The 24,969-nt window shown below is 40.5% G+C and overlaps 1 protein-coding gene across 2 annotated transcripts in view; it reads left to right on the top strand.

Annotated features, from left to right (window-relative positions):
- suclg2 (succinate-CoA ligase GDP-forming subunit beta) overlaps window positions 1–24,969 on the top strand; it is a 344,808-nt gene that overhangs the window by 127,193 nt on the left and 192,646 nt on the right. For both annotated transcript variants that reach the window (XM_067998875.1, XM_067998876.1), the window contains one exon: window positions 1,490–1,631. In XM_067998875.1, the coding sequence (XP_067854976.1) occupies window positions 1,490–1,631 (142 nt within the window). The remainder of the gene's footprint in view (window positions 1–1,489; window positions 1,632–24,969) is intronic.

Below are 24,969 nucleotides of genomic sequence, written 5' to 3'. Positions count from 1 at the left end.
CATTAGGTAATTTAAGTCAGTAAAAACATCTAGGTGCAATGTTAAACCTGTTTTCACAATGTAGGGTTGTAGCTATCCAGTCAATAGAAAATTGGAATGTCTAATTCAATCCATGGCTCATGGTGGAGCTATGGACATTACACAAATACAAACGTTTAAAATAATGAAGAAAATTGTCTAAAATAGGTGCAAAGAAGTATTTTGTGCAAAAACAGGATTTAAAAACTAGAGGCCATTATTGTGAGCTAAATTTAATTTAAAAAATAACTTTTCAGACTGATTTATAGAATAGAATGGAACCTAGTTTAATGAATAGTATCTTAGTTGAAGCATTCAATAACAAATTGGTTGAATCTTGATTTAGCAGGGAGTAGAGGGAGATTGATTTGGGGTAGGAAAAAGGTCAGGACCATAAAAAAAATACTTGGATGCTTGAGCCGGTTTGTTGGAATGGCATATCCCCGTTGCTATTTTATCATGTTCTTGTGGTTTGTTGATTCGTATGTACCTGAAATGCACTTTTCCTGCAATTTTAAAGTGACAATATAATTAGTCAGTGACATGCATTCAATGCAATTTAAGTTATCACTGTGTGTTCTTGCCAGCTTTATTTTTTTTTATTCGTTCATGGGATGTGGGCGTCGCTGGTGAGGCCAGCATTTATTGCCCATCCCTAATTGCCCTTGAGAAGGTGGTGGTGAGCCGCCGCCTTGAACTGCTGCAGTCCGCGTGGTGAAGGTTCTCCCACAGTGGTGTTAGGTTGGGAGTTCCAGGATTTTGACCAATTTTTCATGAAGGTAGTGCCTGTTTAATATAATATATAATGCTCTATGTCTTTGTATACAAAACCTTTGCCTATAATTTCTTTACTTACATGTGACCAACACCCAACCTAACACCTATTCGAATATCAATCAATAACTTTTACCAGCTTGATTATTTGTGCTGATACAGTGAATGTAGTATGTACCAACAAAAGAAAAAAAGGCTGCCTTCTACATGAAGGGTAGAGTGATTGCAGTAGATTATCATGAGATTATAACAGGCAAAAAAAAAGCAAGAGCTTGCATGGGCAGCCTTCATTGACAGCTGCTGAGGCAGCTCAACCTTGTCCCTTTTCTCCAAGTCTGTTTCATTAACATCTTGTCTGAACATCTTGGAACATGCTTGCAGGGATAGAGGCTCCCATGGCACTGGAATCATGGTAATTAAATCAGATGGTGGATAAGAAATGGCAACAGTGCTGAACTATTGGGAATAACAGTAAAAGGGATAGACCCCTATAGCCTGAGGTGTGAAAGTGCACAGCGAACCATGGAGAATGACCAGCCATTATGATTGGCTAGAAGTATTGCACCTTAACACAATCATTACAACTATTCGTTATTTTTTAAATTAGTCAGCAGCACTGAAATGATGAGAGTTTGTAAATACATAAACTAGCTGGACAGATGATTATATATTTTTTTCTCTTTCCACAAAAACACAGATGGTCCGAGTAATCCCTGTGAGATGGTTGAACCTTCAAGAGTACCAGAGCAAAAAAATCATGGTGGATCATGGGGTCACAGTTCAGCGATTCTTTGTTGCTGACACCTCACAAGATGCCATGGAGGCTGCTAAGAGACTGAGTAAGTTGAGTAGTAGTGGGTAGTATCAGCGGCAGTCTGAAAGAAAAACTTACAAAATAAATAGTTGATTACAGGTAACCTTTCTGATTAACGTTTCATAGTGTCAGTAAACTTGATCTACACAGAAAGCGCTGCAGAGTTAATATGTATTCTGTTACTTGTTATTAAAGACAGTGATAAAGTTAAAGGTAAACCTTTCTGTTGCTAAATTGTTGCAACTTAATTTGTTTTAAAAGCATTGTTTTTTTTTAAAGAATGAAAAGTACTTGATGCAATGAAAATGCATTATATAAATGCACATTGTAAAAATGATGAGGGGTTTTGATAAGGTGAATGAGGAAAAGCTATTTCTACCAGTCAACGACATAAACTTCAGATTATTACCGAAAGAACAAACGCAGAGTTTGAGAATTTGTTTTATGCAGACGGTTGTTAGGCCATGGAATGACCTACCAGAAACAGTGGTGGAAGCAGAATCCATAGTAGCTTTTGAAAGGGAAATGAATAAATATTTGAAAAGAGAATGGGGGGAGGCTCAATAGTGGTGTGGGAGAGGGTTTAAACTAATTTGGCAGGGGGATGGGCACTAGGATGTAGCATTAGAAAGGAGAAACAAGGTGCACAAAGGATTGGGAGAGACAAATAGCACTAGAGTAAGAAATAGTACAGAATTAGGTGGGAACAGACTAAGAGAGAATACGAGAAGGTCTAAGATAGGCTTACAGTGCATGTGTGTAAATGCACGAAGCGTGGTAAATAAGGTTGGTGAGCAGCAGGCGCAAATAACCGCTTGGGAATATGATGTAGTGGCGATAACAGAGACCTGGCTCAAAAAAGGGCAGGATTGGGTATTAAATATTCCTGGATATAAGGTGTTCAGAAAAGATAGGAAAGGAAAAAAAGGAGGGGAGGTGGCAGTATTTATTAAGAAGAATATCGCAGTGCTGGAGAGAGAGGATGTCCTTGAGGGGGTCAAGGACAGAAGCTATTTGGTTAGAGTTAAGAAACAATAGAGGCCCCATTTCACGACTGGGTGTATTCTACAGGCCACCAACTAATGGGAAGGATATAGAGAAGCAAATTTGCAGGGAAATTACAGAGAGGTGCAAGAACTGTAGAGTAATGATAATAGGGGACTTCAACTATCCTAATGTAGACTGGGATAGTAATAGTGTAAAGGGCAAAGAGGGGGAGGAATTTCTGGTGTGTGTTCAGGAGAACTTTCTCGATCAGTATGTTTCCGGTCCAACATGGAAGGAGGCATTGCTGGATCTAGTTCTGGGGAATGAAGTGGATCAAGTGGAGCATGTGTCAGTGGGGGAACATTTAGGGAACAGTGATCATAGTATCATAAGGTTTAGATTAATTACGGAAAAGGACAAGGAGTAATCTAGAGTAAAAATACTTAATTGGAGGAGGGCCAATTTCAGTGGGTTGAGAGCAGATCTGGCCTGGATAAATTGGAGTCAAAGATTGGCAAGCAAAATTGTTATCGAACAATAGGCGACCTTTAAAGAGGAAAAGGTTCAGGTACAGATAGTTAAGTTCCCACGAGGGGGAAAGGTAGGGCAACCAAAGCCAGAGCATCCTGGACGACGAAAGAGATAGAGAGTAAAATGAAGCAGAAAAGGGGGTGTATGACAGATGTCAGATTGATAATACCCGGTGAGAACCAGGCTGAACATAGAAAGCACAGAGGAGAAGTGAAAAAGGAAATAAGAGGTGCAAAAAGAGAGTATGAGAATAGACTGGCGGCTAACATAAAAGGGAATCCAAAAGTCTTCTATGGGCATATAAATAGTAAATGGGTAGTAAGAGGAGGGGTGGGACCGATTAGGGATCAAAAAGGAGATCTATGCATGGAGGCAGAGGACATGGCTGTGGTACTAAATGAGTACTTTGCATCTGTCTTTACCAAGGAAAAAGATGCTGCCAAAGTCACAGTAAAAGTGGAGGTAGTTGAGATACTGGATGGGCTAAAAATTGATAAAGTAAAGGTACTAGAAAGGCGGCTGTACTTAAAGTAGATAAGTTACCCAGTCCGGATGGTTGCTGAGGGAAGTAAGGGTGGAAATTGCAGAGGTGCTGGCCATAGTCTTCCAGTCCTTCTTGGATATTGGGGTGGTACCAGAGGACTGGAGAATTGCAAATGTTACGCCCTTATTCAAAAAAGGGTGTAAGGATAAAACTGGCAACTACAGGCCAGTCAGTTTAACCGTGGTGGTGGGGAAGCTTTTAGAAACGATAATCCGGGACAAAATTAATAGTCACTTGGACAAGTGTGAATTCATAAAGGAAAGCCAGCACGGATTTGTTAAAGGCAAATCGTGTTTAATTAACTTGATTAAGTTTTTTGATGAGGTGACAGAGGGGGTCGATGAGGGCAATACGCTTGATGTGGAATGTATGGACTTTCAAAAGTTATTTGATAAAGTGCAACAAAATAGGCTTGTCAGCAAAATTGAAGCCCATGGAATAAAAGGAGCAGTGGCAGCATGGATACGAAATTGGCTAAGTGACAGGAAACAGAGAGTAGTGGTGAATGGTTGTTTTTCGGACTGGAGGAAGATATACCGTGGTGTTCCCCAGCATCGGTACTAGGACCACTGCTTTTTTTGATATATATGTTAATGACTTGGACTCGGGTGTACAGGGCACAATTTCAAAATTTGCTGATTACACAAAACTTGTAAGTGTAGTAAACAGTGAGGAGGATAGTAATAGACTTCAAGAGGACATAGACAAGCTGGTGGAATGGGCGGACACATGGCAGATGAAATTTAATGCAGAGAAGTACGAAGTGATAAATGTTGGCAGGAAGAATGAGGAGAGGCAATTTTAACTAAATGGTACAATTCTAAAGGGGGTGCAGGAACAGAGAGACCTGGGGGTATATGTGCACAAATCTTTGAAGATGGCAGGACAGGTTGAGAAAGTGGTTAAAAAAGCATATGGGATCCTGGGCATTATAAATAGAGGCATGGAGTACAAAAGCAAGGAAGTTATGTTGAACCTTCATAAAATACTGATTCGGCCACAGCTGGAGTATTGTGTTCAATTCTGGGCACTGCACTTGAGGAAGGATGGTGAAGGCCTTAGAGAGAGTGTGGGACAGGTCTCTACCTAATTTTTTGACTCTGCCCACTGTAGTTACATTAGAAAGGATGAGCTTGATGGACCAAGTGATTTTTTTTTTTGTTTCATGCTTTCTTATGTTAATTATACCATAATCTGTATAGCAAGTAGTTAGCACTAAAACCTTCAGAGGTCAGTGCAAATACAGTTCCCTTTTCATTCTCTGCTATACACTGGGGATTTGATTTTCATGGATGGATAAATTTGGATGCAGCAGCTCATTAGTGTTTTGTAAAATACTGCGCAAAAAAGATGAATCCTCAGTGTTAGGTTGCAAGCATTATGCATCACTTGTGTGCATTTATATGCATAAGATGACTGTAAGAGCATATTGTTCTAATGATCTAAAGTATAACCGAAGACTGACTGATGCTTTAGTACTGCTAATGGACAGTACGGGATACACTTTGAGCAGCTGGTCTTGAAGCTCCAGTGCTTTTGTAGAGGTAGACGGTCTCCAGTGCTGTCACACGGGAGATGGTTGTTGATGTGCTCTGAACCTTCAACGCATTTAAAAATGTTAAATATCCATATGTGCTTTTTAAAAGTTTCTGATTATGTAGTTGTTTTCATTCTCGTTAAGCATTGTAGGAGCTAGATGGGAAAATTTATTCTGTGCTGTTTCTTATTTGCCCTGATCAGTTGCCATCCTGGTTTTAGAAAGAAAGCTGTTTGTTGCATGAGCTAGTTTGCAGATGAAAGCTATGGGAGTACTGAAACATAAAATATGTATTTCCTTATACAGTGTGACTTTAAAGTAGCTATGTTATTAGAGGTCAGGCTGTCTCCTACCACTTATGTCTGTGTTCGTGCAGAAAAGGTGGTTTTCATAAGCAGGCCAAGTCTCCTGTGATCCAAAACCCTGCACATGCTGTGTCCAGGATAGCATGCACCGGATTAACACTGCAGATCATTTGGGATACCCACCATGTTTTCCTGACTCTTGAAAGGTATATAATACCACCGTATCAGACCCAAAGTATGCAAGCTAAAACTAATAGATGTGTTAACAGGTTGAATAAATACACAGAAGCAGCAAGATATTGACAGTATAAAATATAAAAACAATAAAAATAGAATCAGTCTGCAAGGAGTTAATGTTCCCTTTTTAGAACATATTTCTTACAATTTGATAAATGTTTCTGAGGTTTTACTCTAGATATTCTCTGGTTTGGCATCTTACACCACTCCTGTAAGCAAGTCCACGCTCCTTACTAACCAGATTGTGCCTTTACCTGCTCTATATCGAGCACATTGCGAGCCCAGGAGTTGAGCAGAAAACCCTGATCACTATATTTTGGCTTACTGTTATATTATGTGACCTCGTGATCATCTTCAACTTCAGAAGGTGATATAAAACTGTAATTTATAAACTGCCAAATAGATCTATTAAACAGTAAATGGATAACTGAACAGCTGCAATGACATATTGTAGACTTGCAGGACTTACAGAATTAACTGTCTGTCATCATTCCCTAACCTTATCACTAAAAGATAGAAGCAGTAGCATCTGCTATGCTAAATTTCCATGTGAACTGGACCTGGCAGTGGGATCGATGCAGGTAAGTTGTACTGGTCATTTTAGATGCCTGCCCGGTTTCCAAGCATTTCAGGTCCTCAGAACATCCCAAAATGCTTCACAGCTAATGAAGCAAGGTCACTGTTACGTAGGTAAATGTGGCAGACAGTTTGCTTGCACTAAGATCCCACAAGCAGAAAATCTGCCAAATGATCAGTTAATCTGTTTTATTGGTTGAAAAATACATGTCGGCCAGGAATAGTACCATGGGATCGTCTACATCCACCTGAGCATACAGACAGGGCCTTGGTTTAAATCTTACCTGAAAGGCAGCAACTCTGACAATGCAGCACTCCCTGACTGAAGTGTCAGTTGAGAGTAAATACTCAAGTCCTACAGTCGGACTTGAACCCACAATCCTCTTACTCAGGACTGTGATTGCTTGAGGATGGAAGTGAATATACCATTCATGGGTATGGAGTGTTCAGAAAACACAGTGGACAGAAAAGGAGGTGATGTAGCCCTATATGTTAGGGATGCCTGGGAAGTAAACAAAGTTGACCCTGTGGAAGGGGGAAAGCTGAAGAATGGATTATTCTGGGTAGACATCTCTAATGCAAAAAAGAAATCCAAGTTAACACTAGAACCTTGATATTAACCATCCACACGGGTGGGAGAACATTGGAGTGGGGTGCTGTTAAAAATGGAAAAATGGGGAACGTGCCTCCAACCTGCTGCGTATGGGCCTGTTGCCATTTTTATGACGGCGGGTTTCGTGGCGTCCGAGTGTTCCACTATGGAGAGGTGGGACACGTCAGTAACATATTTAAATCGGGGTCCCACAGTGCACTTGAGAACCTGATTTAAATTTAAGAGTTGCTGCGCAGGTTTCCCAGTGGTCGGGAAACCCGGCAGTGAAAGGGAGGCCGGAGCTGCAAGCTCCACAAGGTAAGTGCCTTTTACAGCATTCCTTGTGGGACAGGAGGAGCAGGAATACTCCCCCTGGTCCCTCAAGAAAGTCTTCAGCCTCCCCCCCACCAACCCCCCCCTCCACCCCCAGCTGATCGCAGCCACTCTTTCTCCCTCCCCCACCCTCCCACCAATGCTGCGATCAGCGACCTCCTCCTCTGCAACCCCGATGGTCTCTTTCTCTATCTAGCCGATCATGGCCAATCCCACCCCTCCAAACCCCGATGTCTCGCTCCATGTCGCGATTGTGGTCAACTTCCAATCCCCCCCCCAAAATTGCCAGGGACCATCCTCAAGGGTTCCCAGTTGTGGTATCCAGGCTGTCAATTTGTCAAAAAAAACGATAACTAGGTCCTGCTCTTAAATTCGGTAGGACATCTGTGTCCCCAGCCTTGCCGGGTTCCTCGGCAATTTCCGGCCTTCCCCGCACCCTTCCTGTAAATATCGGGACCTAGAAGTAGGAACATAGGAACAAGAGTAGGCCATTCAGCCCCTCGTGCCTGCTCCACCATTTGATAAGATCATGGCTGATCTGTGATCTAACTCCATATCCCTTAATACCTTTGATTGCCAAAAAGCTATCTATCTCCGATTTAAATTTAGTAATTGAGCTACTATCAATAGTATACTATCAAAGTATGTTACAGACCTCCCCAGGTCAACATAATGAAGTAAACTAATTGCTCTACAAAGCGATAGTGAGGGTATGTGAGAACAGAAATGTTATTTTGATGGGAGATTTAAATACACCAATTTAGGAATTAGGAAAACCTAAGTGTTTTAGAATCACAGTTGATAAATATAATGCATTGAATGTTTTATGACCAAATGCATCAAGGAAGCAACTAGAGGCAATGCTCACCTAGACCTGCTATTTGTAAATGATCTATGTATTGTACAGGAAATAAAAATTGTAGCATCACTGGGCGACACTGTGAGCACACAATGATAAAAATTTAACATGATCTGGGAGTTAAAAATACCTAAGACTTGGATCCAGATATATAACTTGAAAAGGGCTAATTTCAGTGAAATGAGGGAACAATTAAAGCCAATAGGTTGGCAGAAATTGTTCAACAACACTCAGTCGAAGCCAAGTGGAACACCTTTAAAGGTATAATGCTGAAAATGTAGGATGATTACATACCAAAATCCAATGATCTCAAACTAAAAAAACGTGACCTGAGATGGATTAACAAATTGAAACTGGTATATTGAGGAAAATAACCTTCATAAATACTGCAGTGGAAAAGGGGAAGGAGTTCACTGGGATGGATGTAAGAAAATACAGAAACAAGTTGAAGGGTTGTTCAGAGGGACAAGGAGAGATATATATATATATAGATATAGATATAGACAGAGAGAGAGAGAAAAGCATAACAGCAGAGTTAAAAATATTCTTTCACTTTTATAACAGTAAGAGGGCAGTCAGAATAGATCTTAAAACCATAAAAGATGCAAACAGAACCAAATTTGAGGATGATAAGATGGAGGAAATAATTATGGAGGAAATAATAGGATTCACAAGGGAAGACATGAGTAACATACCTTTCCCAAACACAGAAAACCAAAATAAAATCAACAACTTTGATATAAGTGAGATGGAAGTTCTAGACAGACTAAAAAGGCTCAAAACAAACAAATCAACAGGGATAGATTGTATATATCCTGGAGTGCTGAATGAACTTAGTGAATGCCTCACAAATCTCCTCCCTATCATTATAAGAGTGCCACTGGACACTAGGGAGTACCAGTAGAATGGGAACAGGTGGATGTAGTGGCCAAATTCAAATAAGGGGAAAAATAAACACATGCAACTATAGACCCATTAGTCTCACTTCCATTCTGTGTAAAATAATGGAATCATTAGGAGTAAACTTGAGTATCTGTGCAATAATCTAGTAAACTGTAGCCAAAATGGATTCAGAAGGGGAAGATCATGTCTCACGAACCACCTCGACTTCTTTGAGGAAATAACATCCCAGGTGGATTGTGGAAAGTCCTACGACATAGTGTATCTAGATGTCCAAAAGGCATTTGACAAAGTCCCACATGGTAAACCATTAGTCAGACTTCCAGCCCGAAAATGTCTTTATGCAGTGGGTCGTTGGATCGTGACTTTCTTCGCCACATGGAGTTGTTGAGGCAGACACCATTGCATCTTTCAAGGAAAAGTTAGAGAAGCATTTGAAGCAGAGGAAGATCCAGCCCCGAGGGGAGTGGTTGTGGATTACAGTGGCCAAAAGCCAGCACAGACACGATGGGCCAAATGTCCTCTTCCTGTTTTGTAAACATCTATAGTTGCTCCATGGTAATTGAGCCTGCATTCACTGAATTCTAAAATTTTACAACTAAATGTGAAAGTGATCCCTCCAGTGTTATCCTTATCTTAAAACATCACCCCCAAGTTCTCTGTATGTAATCAAGCGCAAAGAACCTTTCCTTATTGAATTCATCAATTTATTTCATGACTTTAATAACTTGGATTGTGCTGCCACTTGTATCTTGCCCCTGAGAGAACATAATTAGCTGCTCTTCATAGCTCATCCATTTAAGACCAACACCCTTGTTAGTCATCTTTGAATCCTTTCCAATGCCTCTGCCTTTTGGTAGGCTACAATAATTATGTATCTGAGATAATCCTTCAGCTGGAGCCTGCAGTGACCCAAAACTGCTTTAAGCTGCAAAATAAAAATAAATAACTGCAAATGCTGGACATCTGAAATTAAAAGTAGAAAATGATGGAAACATATATTAGGCTGGTCAGCATCTATAAAGTGAAATGACAGGTTATTGCTGTTGTAACCCTTTATCAGAATGCTATCAATGCTGTTTCCATGTTTTACAGTTGGCTTACTCATGGCTTGTTCCACAAATTTAAGTCAACAATGAAGCAGTATTTGAATTTTTGGTTTAATATGGCATTGTGATTACTTTTTTCCAATACAGAACACACAGATTGCTCCAAAACTGAAAGGGTACAGACCGCTGGAGAGAATGCAGATTTGTTAGAAATATTGATTGCAAGCTAAGCTCTTGGCATATAAAATTGAAACCTATTCTTTTCAGACTTTAGAAGGAATATTAACACAGTGCAGATTATTGTCTTTTTAAAAATGAGCTATTCTGTCCAATTGAGAAAGGAATGAAGGAATCTTGAGGGGGGCTGAGGAAAGCCCTTGATTCTTAACCCCTGTCATTCTTTATGCTGTGGCGATGCCGGTGATGGACTGGGGTTGACAATTGTAAACAATTTTACAACACCAAGTTATAGTCCAGCAATTTTATTTTAAATTCACAAGCTTTCGGAGGCTACCTCCTTCCTCAGGTGAACGATGTGGAAATGAAATCCTCGAAATGAAGTCGCATTTATAATTCACAGAACAATGCTTGGTGAGTACAGACAGTTTTTTCAACTGCCCGTTGCCAAGGCAATCAGTGTGCAGACAGACAGGTGTTACCTGCCAGGTCTCACAGAATATACAAATCACCAAAAAAAACAACAAACAAAAAAAAAACAGAGATAGAGAGGCCATCCCCTATGGACAGGCCCTGCGAATACACAGGGTCTGCTCAGACGAGGAGGAACGCGATGGACACCTACAGACGCTGAAAGACGCCCTAGTAAGAACGGGATATGACGCTCGACTCATCGATCGACAGTTCCGACGGGCCACAGCAAAAAATCGTATAGACCTCCTCAGGAGACTAACACGGGACGCAACCAACAGAGTACCCTTTGTCGTCCAGTACTTCCCCGGAGCGGAGAAACTACGCCATGTTCTCCGCAGCCTTCAACATGTCATCAATGACGACGAACACCTCGCTATGGCCATCCCCACACCTCCACTACTCACCTTTAAACAGCCACCCAACCTCAAACAGACCATCGTTCGCAGCAAATTACCTAGCTTTCAAGAGAACAGCGTCCACGACACCACACAACCCTGCCGCGGTAACCTCTGCAAGACATGCCAGATCATCGACACAGATACCACCATCACACGAGAGGACACCACCCACCAGGTGCATGGTTCATACTCCTGTGACTCGGCCAACGTTGTCTACCTCATACGTTGCAGGAAAGGATGCCCCAGAGCATGGTACATTGGCGAGACCATGCAGACGCTGCGACAACGGATGAACGGACACCGCGCAACAATCGCCAAACAGGAGGGTTCCCTCCCAGTCGGGGAACACTTCAGCAGTCAAGGACATTCAGCCACCGACCTTCGGGTAAGCATACTCCAAGGCGGCCTTCGAGACACACGACAACGCAAAATCGTCGAGCAGAAATTGATTGCCAAGTTCCGCACCCATGAGGACGGCCTCAACCGGGATCTTGGGTTCATGTCACGCTACACGTTACCCCACCAGCGAACAAATGTTATCTGTTTTTAATATAACGGGTCGGTTGCTGTCTTTTCTATGTTTCTACCTCTCTATCTCTGTTTTTTTTTGTTTGTTGTTTTTTTTGGTGATTTGTATATTCTGTGAGACCTGGCAGGTAACACCTGTCTGTCTGCACACTGATTGCCTTGGCAACGGGCAGTTGAAAAAACTGTCTGTACTCACCAAGCATTGTTCTGTGAATTATAAATGCGACTTCATTTCGAGGATTTCATTTCCACATCGTTCACCTGAGGAAGGAGGTAGCCTCCGAAAGCTTGTGAATTTAAAATAAAATTGCTGGACTATAACTTGGTGTTGTAAAATTGTTTATAATTCTTTATGCAGTCTTGGGGAATCTACAACTTGGTGAATAGCTTAGATAGGATTGTGAAATTTAGGAATAATTTTTCCTGGAAATTAAGAAGAATTATGACATTCTAAGATGAATGCTCCTGACCAAATTTACATTTTTGTAATCAGTGAAGAAATGGTATTGGCAAAGCAACTGCTAATTAACACACCTTTCATTCCCCCTCACAAAAGCCATAAAAATGATTTGTATGGAAAATAAAAAAAATTCCACAGATGCAGTAGGGTTATGCTATTCAGCTTGTGGGTTAAGACAACAATAACTTTCTAAAGCACTTCTGACATGCAGGAAGGTGTCTCAAAGCTCTTTATGTTATGGAGGCAAACAATGGCTGTGGAGCAGGAGGAAAAAGGGAAAATGGAGAGGGTTAAGGTGGGAGACCAGAAAACACAATCAAAGATAAGTATTTTGATGATGGTGGGAGGTGGCAACAAAGGTGGTGAACAGACCTCCTTAAGCAGGGAGTTCCAGAGGACCAGGAGCATAGGAGCTGAACAAGTGATCACCCGGGGTGGGGGGGTGGGTCCAAGGATTTGGTCAGTGTTAGGAGAGTGGGAGAATGTGTGTAGGGACGCAAGTCCATGGAGGGATTTGAAAGTGAGGACTAGAATTTTGATGCCAACTCACTGGGAGACAGCGGAGCTTAGAGAGGACAGGGTGATTGGAATCCAAGTGAGTTTGCAGGTTCTGGCATTCAAAATGAGTTGCGAAGGTTATCGCTAGTTAGAATGTTAAAGCCATTGAGCCTTGAGTTGACGAGGGCACTGACTAGGCTTCCAATGATGTTGAGGAAGAGGTAGGGGCAGAGATGGGCAATATAGAGAAGGTGGAAGAAAGTGGTCTTGGTAATGGAATTGCTCTGGGGGACGTGGCTCAGTTTGGGATTGGACATTATGCCAATATTCATCACCTTCTAATTCAGGTTAAGGAGGTAACTGGTCCAGCCAGAACTGGCAGTGGACAGCTCAGTTTGTCAAGGACATATCATTGAGAGAATATATCTTGCATCTAACCTGTGCTCTTCCTGATCTGGGAATGCCTTATACAAGTGTTCTTTTGCTCAGCACTGTCACCCCCCCCAACCTTGAACACAAAAATTTACTCCAAAATGCAGAATATTATAAAAATTATTCGTAAAGGAATCCATGCATTTGTTTCCAAATTGAATACAAGTTCATTGGATACTATTAATTTCCTGTGAGACAGAAAGGAGCCTAAAAACTGAGAGATGGTGGCCCTTTATGGTATTTATGTATCTTACAACATTAATAATTCTTGTGAAATAATGGCAGTTTGAAAAGTGGAGCGAACCTGCCAGCAGATTTGAGGGTACTATAAAAATGTCTAAAGAACCAATTAGCACAGTTGCAGACTGTAACTTGATGTCTTGAGCGTAAGATATCGACATTAAGTAACTGAAGATTTTGAAAATTCTGGATAGTAGCAAGAAAATGGAGGGCTCCACGTAATATCTTCTGGTAGTATTAAAAACCACTCAACAGTAAACTGTATTGTTAAAATGGACATGGAAAATGTCTGACGCTTGATTAAGATATAGCGTGTGGGGCTCAGAATTAACAGGAGCCTGAGAACTATCGTAAATGCTCTTTAGAGACATTGGCCTGGAATTCACTGCAATGGCGATATTGGCGATGGACGCCATAAGTAAGAAGAATGTCTACTTGACTTAAACATGTTCTAGTTATTTTCTGCAGTTATATCTCTGAATTAAATACAACTTTTTTATGGTTGCACGTGATGATAAGCAAATCATAAATGAGCCAAGTATAAAGCAGATTTATACTGAAGTACCAGCAGCATGCAAAAAAAATGCAGAAATTATCAGGATTCATTTTTTGCAGTGTTTTACACAATTTCAACCATTAAATAAAAATTCTAACCTAATGGCATTATTTGGGATGAAGTCTTTTTGTGTTACTGAGGGATACGAATGTTTCTGCTGGAGCCGGAGGGGATGTTTGTGGAGCATATTGATGCTGAGCTCACACGTTGCGGTTAAAGTCAGTGGAGTCTGTCAGTCATTCAGGTCCATGTCGAATGATGACCTATTCAAAGCTGGTCACTGGAGACTTCACCATGCGACAAACCTTTCTGTTGCAACGCTACATGAAAACCTTCAGCAAGAAGAACCACAAATCCACTGTATGAAGTAAAGGGGAGGAAACTAATCTTGTAAATGACAGAAAAAGGAAGGTTTTTTTTGGGGGGAGGGGGAGAATATAATATAATATAAAGTACAGCAGTTGCATCTTGAGCAAATACTGCAAATTAGCCGTGGCAAGCAGAGCAAACCAATCTTGTAATACCTTAAATATTGTAAATTAAGAGGTTTTGAGTAGGAAAGAATAAAATTACTTGAATCTTAGACTTTGTAAAGTGGCAGATTAATACAAATATTATCTGTGAGTCCTTGTATCTTTCAGTATTAATAAGATGTGTAATATTTTCACCTTGTGTCAGACATGTGATGTATTTAATTAAATTTGCTGTATTACAGTGATGGGCAATGTGATGTCACGTTTAGGTTGCTGTGGGATTGTAGTAAGTAAACCTCAGAAGCTGCACTCGAATTCCTGGACTATTCAGGAGCAATGCCTTGGGAGATTTACTCAATGAAAAATAACAATCCTGCACTGTTACAGTTGGCTACTGTTATGACTGCTCTCCCAATGCTAATGATATCTGAATAAATTTTTATGGTGCCGCAAGTATTGCACCCGTGCAATACAGTAAAACATTAGTGATTTAGACCACATTTAGGAAATGATTAGACCGTCCCCAAAAAGTTCATTAAGGAATTGTGACTAATAAAGAACTTGCAATTGGTCACTGTAATTTTCCAAATAATTTACAATATGTGGATGCTAGTTACATCAAGTCCAAATTATATTATTTCTGCCTGAGTTTTAAAAAAAATCAGCTCTCATGAGAAGAACGTCTACTTGTCCTAAACATGTTCTAATTATTTGCTGCAGTTATATCTCTGATAAACTAAATAAAATTTTTAGGGTTGCACATGTGATGATAAGCAAATCTTAAATCAGCCAAGTTTAAAGCAGATTTATTTTAATAGCAACTAATGTATTTATAATGATGCTGTATCAGCGAGCTGCTATGAAATATAATGTTACGTATGTTTGTAACATGTATAGATTAACAGCAGAAATAACATCGCTGGAAAGTAAAGACTCCTTTTTTTGAAATATGACCTTGTTTACAATTTTTCCTCTGCATTGTTTTCCACATAAGGGCTGTAGCCTCCTCCTGCTGCAAAGGCAGATAAAGACTGCAAAGTATTTTTGTGGTGCCTTCAAATTGAGCTTACCATGAATTTATGAGTTAGTGAATGTTTATTTCAAATTTAGTTTTACATGTTTATGGTATATGCTGCAACAGAATGGTGTTCAGAAAATTACCCAGCAAAAATCACCCCAGCTTGAGGTGCAAAAGATGCTATTGCCAAGGATCTTCAGTTTCACCTTGACTAGGCAATGCTGAGGATAGAGTTGGATAAGGTTAAAGTAGACAAATTGGGTTGAGTCACACTCCTGTGAGTAAACTTAATACAGCTTTGTTATCCTGGAACTTTCAGATATACTGATCACCAAGAACTGTGTAAACATTTACTAGTACATAGTGAGAGTAATTGTATCAGCAAAAGATTACATAGACTTGACTATGATCTCAATGTGAGAAATCAGCAGATGAAGATTAGAAGATCTTGCCACATGATTGGTGTTATGAATTATCTTTTACCTTGTCCTCTTTTTGCCTGACTGTTGCTTTCTTGTAGTAGAAGAAAATCTTACCCAATAAGGCAGCAGATTTCCTCACATGTTGAGTTCCTTTTTAACATCTTGGGAACATGTGATAATTTAGATTAGTGCACTTTCTTGCTAAGGAATTGTAGGATTTGACAGTATGTACCAGGTGCCAATTAAACACCATGCTAAAAAGAAAGTTTTAAACAAAAAGAATTATTTTTGGAGAAAGCATTTTCAGTCTAAAATATCACCTCACCCCTCCCCCAACAAAAGCACTCTCCTATCCAAGGGGAAATGTTCCTATTTATGCAAGTGGAAAGTAGCCCCAACGTGTTGGGTCTCATGATCAGAAACAACTCACCCAAAGCTGTATCAGGAATGTAATTAGTGCAGCTGAGCTTATTGTGGGCACAGATATTAATGAAATTAATAGTCCTTCACTTAATCAAATATTGGAAGATTGACACAATATTAAGAACATAAACTGTATAACATATAGCAGAACACTATTTAGTAACTCTTCTGAATTATCACAAACTCATAATAGAAGGGATGCTTTTACGTAGAGTGGTTGAGAGGAAGTATATGCAAACAGGTGCTCATTTACCAGTAACAGAAAAGGGAAAGGTTACAGGAACTCTCTGAAAACTATAATTGTGAGTTAAAATAGTATCATTATTAGTTACTTATTAAAAATGAATCCTACTTTATATTCATAAAGTGGGAGAAGTATCCCATGATGCTGAAGATGTACTATGGAGATGATTTAAGTGGTGGCCAATGGGAAGAGTGATGGGATGACGTACACTATGCTCTTCAGGTTAGTTTTGCTTAATATGTACGGAGAAGAGATGTTCTGACTACTGTTAGATTTCATAGAATCATAGAAAGGTTGTAGCACGGAAGGAGGCCATTCGGCCCATCGAGTCCGCGCCGGCTCTATGCAAGAGCAATCCAGCTAGTCCCACTCCCCTGCCCTTTCCCCGTAGCCCTGTAATTTTTTTCCTTTCAAGTACTTTTTCAGTTCCCTTTTGAAGGCTATGATTGAATCTGCCTCCACCACCCCCTCGGGCAGTGCATTCCAGATCCTAACCACTCGCTGTGTAAAAAAGTTTTTCCTCATATCACCTTTTGGTTCTTTTGCCAATCACCTTAAATCTATGTCCTCTGGTTCTTGACCCTTCCGCCAATGGGAACAGACCTCCTCAGAAGACTAACATGGGACGCAACCAACAGAGTACCCTTCGTCGTCCAGTACTTCCCTGGAGCGGAGAAACTACGCCATGTTCTCCGCAGCCTTCAACATGTCATCGATGACGACGAACACCTCGCTAAGGCCATCCCCACACCTCCACTACTCGCCTTCAAACAGCCACCCAACCTCAAACAGAGCATCGTTCGCAGCAAATTACCCAGCTTTCAGGAGAACAGCGTCCACGACAGCACACAACCCTGCCACGGCAACCTCTGCAAGACATGCCAGATCATCGACACAGACACCACCGTCACACGAGAGGACACCACCTGTGACTCGGCCAACGTTATCTACCTCATACGTTGCAGGAAAGGATGCCCCGGAGCATGGTACATTGGCGAGACCATGCAGACACTGCGACAACGAATGAACGGACACCGCGCAACAATCGCCAGACAGGAGGGTTCCCTCCCAGTCGGGGAACGCTTCAGCAGTCAAGGACAGATCTTCGGGTAAGCGTTCTCCAAGGCGGCCTTCGAGACACACGACAACGCAAAATTGTCGAACAGAAATTGATAGCCAAGTTCCGCACCCATGAGGACGGCCTCAACCGGGATCTTGGGTTCATGTCACGCTACACGTAACCCCACCAGCGAAAAAAAGTTATCTGTTTTTAACACAACGGGTCATTCTCTGTCTTTCTCTTCCTTTCGGATGTTTCTCTCCCTCTCTCTCTCTGGTTTGTGTTCTGGCCGTTTGTGTATTCGGTGGTCCTGTAGGTAACATCACTCTGTCTGAACACTTTGATTGCCTTGACAACGGGCAGTTGGACAGATTATCTGTAATCACCAGGTATTGTTCACTGAATATAAATGCGGTAACCTTCCATGGAATCCCACACTCGCTCACCTGACGAAGGAGATAGCCTCCGAAAGCTTGTGATTTTCAAATAAAACAGTTGGACTATAACCTGGTATTGTAAGATTCCTTACATTTGTAGACCCTTGATGATTTTAAATACTTCTATCAAATCCCCTCGCAACTGTCTCTATTCCACGGAGAACAATCCCAGCTTCTTCTGTCATCCTAAGAGGATTCCCCATCAAGGGAAGGTTACATTCCCTTTACTTTCGTGCTGATTAAGAAATGGATTAACCTTGAGTTGGGTAGAGCAAAACTATGAAAAAATGTTGCACAGAGTCAGAGGCAGTCTGGATTAAGAGTTGTTGGTATGGAATCCAGTAGGATGTGAGGCCAAACACGATCTATTGAAGACTGGAGTTTATGGAGGCACTGTCTCTGTGGATAGTTTAACCAGAAAAGAGAACTGTGAAAGCATTTAGATGCTTTTACACTTTTTTGCAAAACTGTTCCCGTCAAGGGAGAGCAACCTCTGTGTGCTGCTTTCCCCCTTTTATATAATTTCATTTGTGTGCCAGTCTCTCGGCTCTATGTCATGCAGTAATCCAAATTCCTAATATGTACTCCAGTTGTGTGATGATCTGTGTCTGCAGTGCTAATTCATAAAATCTGCCCCTGTATTTAAAGTCACATGTAAAATAACTTGCTTTTATTCTGAAGAAATTATTTTATTGCAGTATTACCCACTTTTTATGTGAAAATTCTGTGCTGTAGTTCACCCTCCCAGTGACTTGCATTGTCTATAGGTGTAGCTTTCTGATTATGCACATTTAAAAAGCAAGCATTATACAGATGTGTGATTTAGTTAGAAGTCAACAACATAATTTCCTGGTCTATTATTCAACTCTGGCAAGGTTGGATGAAAGGGCATGATAAATGTTGCGCACACGTGTAGATCCAGAAAGAAGCATCTAGTTCCATAGAATGGCGGAATAGTTCCACAGACATCAACCATTGCTGCTTATTGGTGGGCAACAAGATTTGCGTGGAATTTCTAAAGAGGGATTACATTGATGCACAAACTAGTCTCAAAAATTAAAATGAGAAATGTGTAAAATTGATATTTTAATAAAAATATTATGAATCTTCCTTTATGCTATGGAACTTCCGGTGGACTCGTACAATTTATAAAAGGTTGTTATAATTAAAAGATCATATAAATGTTAGTTTTCTGCAGTTAATCCCACATTTTCAGAGAACTGCAGCATCTGGCCATATGATAATTTCACACACCCATCTTTACTGAATTTTTTAAAGATATGATTGACCCATCAAATCGTCAACTTAATTTAGACAGATGCAATGATCAAGAATGTGAAAATTTCAGTTCCTTGTAGTCTGTTGGCAATCCTGTTGGGTACTCTTTTGATAGGACATTCAGTGCCAGTTTTTATCATTTGCAGTTGTAATTATTCTAGTATGTTCGTTTTTTGTTAAATACAGTTCTTTGCTTAACTTGGAAGCATTTGCTTTAAAGGGTGAAAGTTAACAGATTGTACAGTAAAGTAGGGCTATTAGAGACCATGGCAATGCTACAAGGCGCGTTAATATCATTGATTATAATCCCAATTTTGCTCTGCCACGATTTGTGCAAATTAAAGAAGTGAGTTCTGGTAAATTTCAACAATAATACAGTTAATGTCAAAGTATCATAGAATTATGTCGTAGAATCATTGGCATGTTTCTGCACAGAAACATTCTTTAGGCCATTAAATTTCCACCAGTTTTTGTTTCCAAATGACATATGAGTCGAATCTTACTTTCTGTTTGCTTCACAATACCCTTAATTTTTTTTCAAGCTACAGCCGATTCCCCTTTAAAAAGAACTTATAGACACTGCTTCAATTTCAGTATGCGGCAGAGAACTCTACATTCTAATCACTCTACATAAATATTTTTTTTAACCTCTCCATTAATTATTTTTGTGATTGCTGTCTTAAATTTGTGCCCTCTTCTTAGCATCTCATCAGCCAGTAGAAGCAATCTGTCACTGTTTACTCTCTGATAACCCTTCATAATCTTGAAGGCTTCTATCAGGTCACCCTGCGAACACTCAGCTCTAGTGAACCAAGCCTAATTTCTCTTCATAACTGTAACCCTTCATTCCTGGTAATATCCTAGGGAATCTACACTGTACCTTTTCCATTGCTTTTATATCCTTCCTATAATGGGTTGCCTAAAACTGTAAATAGAACTCCAACTGTGGCCTAACTCATGTCTTGCACAAGTTCAATATTATCTACTTGCTTTTAGATACAAAACCAAGGCTTCTGTTTGCCATTTTATGGCCAAACCTACTTACAAGCAATCTTTAATGACCTGTGTATCTGCACACCAAGATCCCTTTGCACCTTTACTTCATTTAAAATCTTGTTATTTAAGCTGTATTTTATTTCCCTATTCTTACTTCCAAAATGTATTACTTTATGCATTGAACTGCTTCTCTGCGCCAGCGTATCTATGCCCTCCTGCAGTCTTTCATAGACCTCATCGTAATTTGCAATACTGCCAAATTTGGTTTCATCACCAAATTTGTATTTGTTCCCTCAAATCCTAAATCCAGATTCTTTATGCTCTTAGTAAATAAGAGCAGTTCCAACCACTCACCAAATCTTTCTAGCCTGTGAATGTTGCTTTACCTCTGCCCATTGCTTTCTGCCCTCCCTCTCTCTATTCATGTGGCCACATTTTCCTCAATTCCATATGCCATTATCTTTGTCTTAAGTCTCTTATGTGGTACGTTATCAACAATTTATGTGTGACATTTTGTGTGTGGTTTATATATAAAAATTCAGAAATATTTATTTCTGGTTAACTTGCCCCAAATAATGAGTATCATTGTTAAAACTGCTTTTCTATGTGGCAGGGCTTACATTTTTGCTCTTGTGGTTTAATATTTTACTGTACTGTTGTGCTCCAATGCAGTTTATACCAACACAGTGACAGCTATAGTCCATATTCTGTAGTATTGAGGTTCACCGAGTTTGGATCTGAAAATACTTCACTGAGTTCTATATTTTGGTTCACTCCACTGCAGCTTGCAAGTACCAAATGAAAACTAATGCCTGAATTTTCTGCATGGCTAATGCCATTTGTTGTGAAGCAAATGATGTGTAAAACTCATCACTCTTTTACAAACCCAAGGAATAGATGCAATGTAATACTTGTTCTTACCTCTTTCATCGCTTATGTGAATAATAATGAAAGTATAAAATGCATCAGAGACATGGGTGTGTGTATATATATATATATATATTCCTCCCTTTTGTTATGTTAGTGTGACTGTAAAGCAAGGAAGCCCACTTTAGTGATCGGAGGAAACTATAGAGAAACCAGTATAAAACACTGGTTAGGCCACAGCTGGAGTACTGTGTGCAGTTCTGGTCGCCACACTACAGGAAGGATGTGATCGCTTTGGAGAGGGTGCAGAGGAGATTCACCAGGATGTTACCAGGGCTGGAGCGCTTCAGCTATGAAGAGAGACTGGGAAGATTGGGTTTGTTTTCCTTGGAGCAGAGGAGGCTGAGGGGGGACATGATTGAGGTGTACAAAATTATGAGGGGCACAGATAGGATGGATACTAAGGAGCTTTTTCCCTTTGTTGAGGGTTCTATAACAAGGGGACATAGATTCAAGGTAAAAGGCGGGAGGTTTAGAGGGGATTTGAGAAAGAACTTTTTCACCCAGAGGGTGGTTGGAGTCTGGAACTCACTGCCTGAAAGGGTTGTGGAGGCAGGAACCCTCACAACATTCAAGAAGCATTTGGATGAGCACTTGAAATGCCATAGCATACAAGGCTATGGACCAAATGCTGGAATATGGGATTAGAGTAGACAGGGCTTGATGGCCGGCGCGGACACGATGGGCCGAAGGACCTCTATCCGTGCTGTATAACTCTATGACTCTCTATGACTCTATACTCCATCCTGCAATTTTGCTGTTTGCTGCAGAGTTTCTATGAATGTACAAAAAAGGTTCCACAGTAAAATAAAGATATAGACAATGGTGTGATTACTGTAACTTTATTTGACTTTTCAATAATCATTATTTAATTGTATGCCAGATATGACAGTATCCTGTAAATGTGTTTATGCCATTATTTTGTCAGGGGCCCTCGAATTCTATGTATTATAGTAATTTAGAGAGAGAGCTATGTTGCAGGTCACTTATCATTCTGAGCTAGTTCTTGCATGGTGGGGGTGGAGGTGACAAATAAAAGTGAATGGTCAATTGTTGAACCAAAAGAAAGATTTTTCACTTTTTACAATACGATATAGTCTATTTTCTGTGACAGCTTCTTGCTGCGGCTGATCAATGTAACACATGCTGGTGAGCCAACTTACATCGTGCTTTTGTAAATGGATGCATACAACTGGAAGTAATTGCCAGGAGCCTAACAAATCAAAATCTCATTTCAGAAGTCTGACGTTAATGTTCTAGCCACTTACTGTGTTGTATGTTAGATAAAATCCTAGCACAATGACTAAAACTCCAATGATGATTCTGTTGATTTGTGGAAAAGAAAGCACTGCATTTCAATTTTCGGAAAATAAAAAGTAAATGGATTTAAGTTTGGTTTTCTTCGCCTTAAATAATAAATTACAACTAAGATATTTAGTGTCTTAGTTGCAGATACAACTGTAATGAAGCTGGTATATTTCCCCTCATTTCCTGAAAGCATTGACTCTTCTGTCAGATGGGGGTTCTATTGCCACCAATCACGCTTTTGTACTGGATCGGCCTGGAGATCGCGTGGGTGGGAGGGGGGTTGGGGGTTGGCCTGGAGATCGCGGGGGGAGGGGTTGGCCTGGAGATCGCTGGGGGAGGGGTTGGCCTGGAGATCGCGGGGTTGGGGGTGTGCGCTGATCGCAGGGAGGTAGGTTGATCGTGGCAGGTTACCTTAGGGGTCCAGGGAGAAGCACTCCTGGCCCACAGTTATTGTTGGAAAAGCACTTACCTGCTGGATCCGGCAGTTCTCACCTCCCGTTAGCTGCTGGGCTTCCTGAGCCCTGGGAAACCCGGCCTGCAGCCGTTAAATCTGAGCCACGCAGCCTTATTAACATATTTAAATTACCCCCGGAGTTTCTGCTTTGAATCTCAGTAAAACGAACAAAGTCTCAGACAATTAGGCGCTTTAGGGTACATAGAAATACATAGAAGTTACATCATGGAAACAGGCTATTCGGCTAGCCAGTCTGTTTCGGTGTTTACCCGCCAAGCATGCAAATATGTCTAATCACATTTATCCATCCTGTTCCCATATCCCTTCAACCATTTTCCTTTGTCCACCTGTCCAATCTAATCTTGAATGTTAACATTGTTTCTGCCTGAACCATTAACTCTGGAAGTAAATTCCACAGACTCACAACTCTCTGCATGAACAAGTTTCTCCTGCCCTCTGTTCTAAATCTCTTACATTTAATCTTGTATCTATGACCCCTCGTTCTTGACCCATCAACTACTGGAAACAGTCTGCTTCTATCTATCCTATTCCAACCTTTCATAATTTTAAGCACTTCTGTTATATCGCCCCATAATCTGAACAGTAACAAAAGAAGACCCAATTTTTTAAGTCTTTCTTCATATTTGTATTTACTCATATAGCAGGCAGCCTCCTTGTGAATATGCGTTGTACCCTGTCTTAAGTCTCAGTTTCCTTCCTATAGGGTGGAACACAATACTGCACACAATAGTCTGAGATCTTATTATGGTATTGTATGGCTCATCATTACCTCTTAGTTTTTATATTCTATATCTCGAGATAAAACCTGCAATTCTGTTTTTACAGCCTGAGGTGCTGCCTTCAATGTTCTGTGAACCTGTACCCCTAATTCCCTCTGCTCTTTCATAATACCGTTACTTCTGTTCAGAGTATAATTACTGCTATTTTTTTAATCAAAATCCATAACCTCACACTAATATTGAATTCCATCTGGCACTTTTTAGTCCATTCTTCCATCTTCTCAATATCTCTTTGCAGTTTCCTTTGGTCTTCCAAAGAATTAACTATGCCTCCTATTTTGGCATCATCTGCAAATTTCAACATCACTCCCCTCTACGTCTATATCCAAATCATTGTTATACAGTGACCAGATGTGGCCCCAGAACTGAACACAGAGGGACACAACTACCCACTTACAACTACTCTGAAAAATCCCCCTTAACTGCTACTCTGTTTTCTCCCTTCTAACCAATTTTTAATCCAGTTTGTTATCGTTCCCCTAATTCCATACCCATTAAGCTTCTTGAGCAACCTTCCATGTGGTAGTTTGTCGAAGGCTTTTCTAAAGTTCATGTACATTACATTCACTTCATTTCCCCCATCTACCATGTCTGTTACATTCTCAAAGAATTCTGATTTGTCAAAGATTTGTCAAGCACGATCGTCCCTTTTGAAATCCATGCTGACTACGTCTAATTATTTTGACAGTACTCACCAATGTCTCCTTGCTTGGCAACAAAAGCACATGAGTAGGATTCAAGCAGCAGCTCCCTGGCCTGAGATTAAAAAGAAGTTGCAACGGTCAATGTGCTCAGCAACTCTGCTACCTTAACACCTCAAGGACATCAGAACACCAGGTCCCTCAATCCATGCTGAAGTACAGAGGATCAGCTTGTGAATTATCTCTCAATTCGTAGAATTAAATGGGTAATGGACACTCTGGCAAAGAGTTTTTTTTTAAGTTAGTACTAAACAACATTGTTACCGATATGACATTGAGGCACCAAGCAATTGTTAATTACATTTTGCTGTTTCCTTAAGGGATATTTTCTAAACGTCCACAGTTAACCCTCTCAAAATGTATTGCACTCTCTTAACTTCACTGGTCCTGTTCTTGCATTTACTGATATGGGTGGATACCAACTTAAGGAATGGTATCAGATTATTAACACCACTCTTGTCCTTTGAAACTCACAAATGTTTCATTGGCTGGATAGTACTGAGGAACAGGGATGTGTAGGACATGCTTTTTTTGATTAATGTCACATTTGCAGTACTTTGTGCTTCTGATATAAACTCAATCAGACCATTTCAGGAGGCAGTGGAGACT

The sequence above is a fragment of the Heptranchias perlo genome, chromosome 17, assembly GCF_035084215.1.
Source record: "Heptranchias perlo isolate sHepPer1 chromosome 17, sHepPer1.hap1, whole genome shotgun sequence".
NCBI classification, from domain to species: Eukaryota; Metazoa; Chordata; class Chondrichthyes; order Hexanchiformes; family Hexanchidae; genus Heptranchias; species Heptranchias perlo.
The sequence above is the reverse complement of the archived record's forward strand: the minus strand, read 5'-3'. Positions and strand labels throughout refer to the sequence as shown.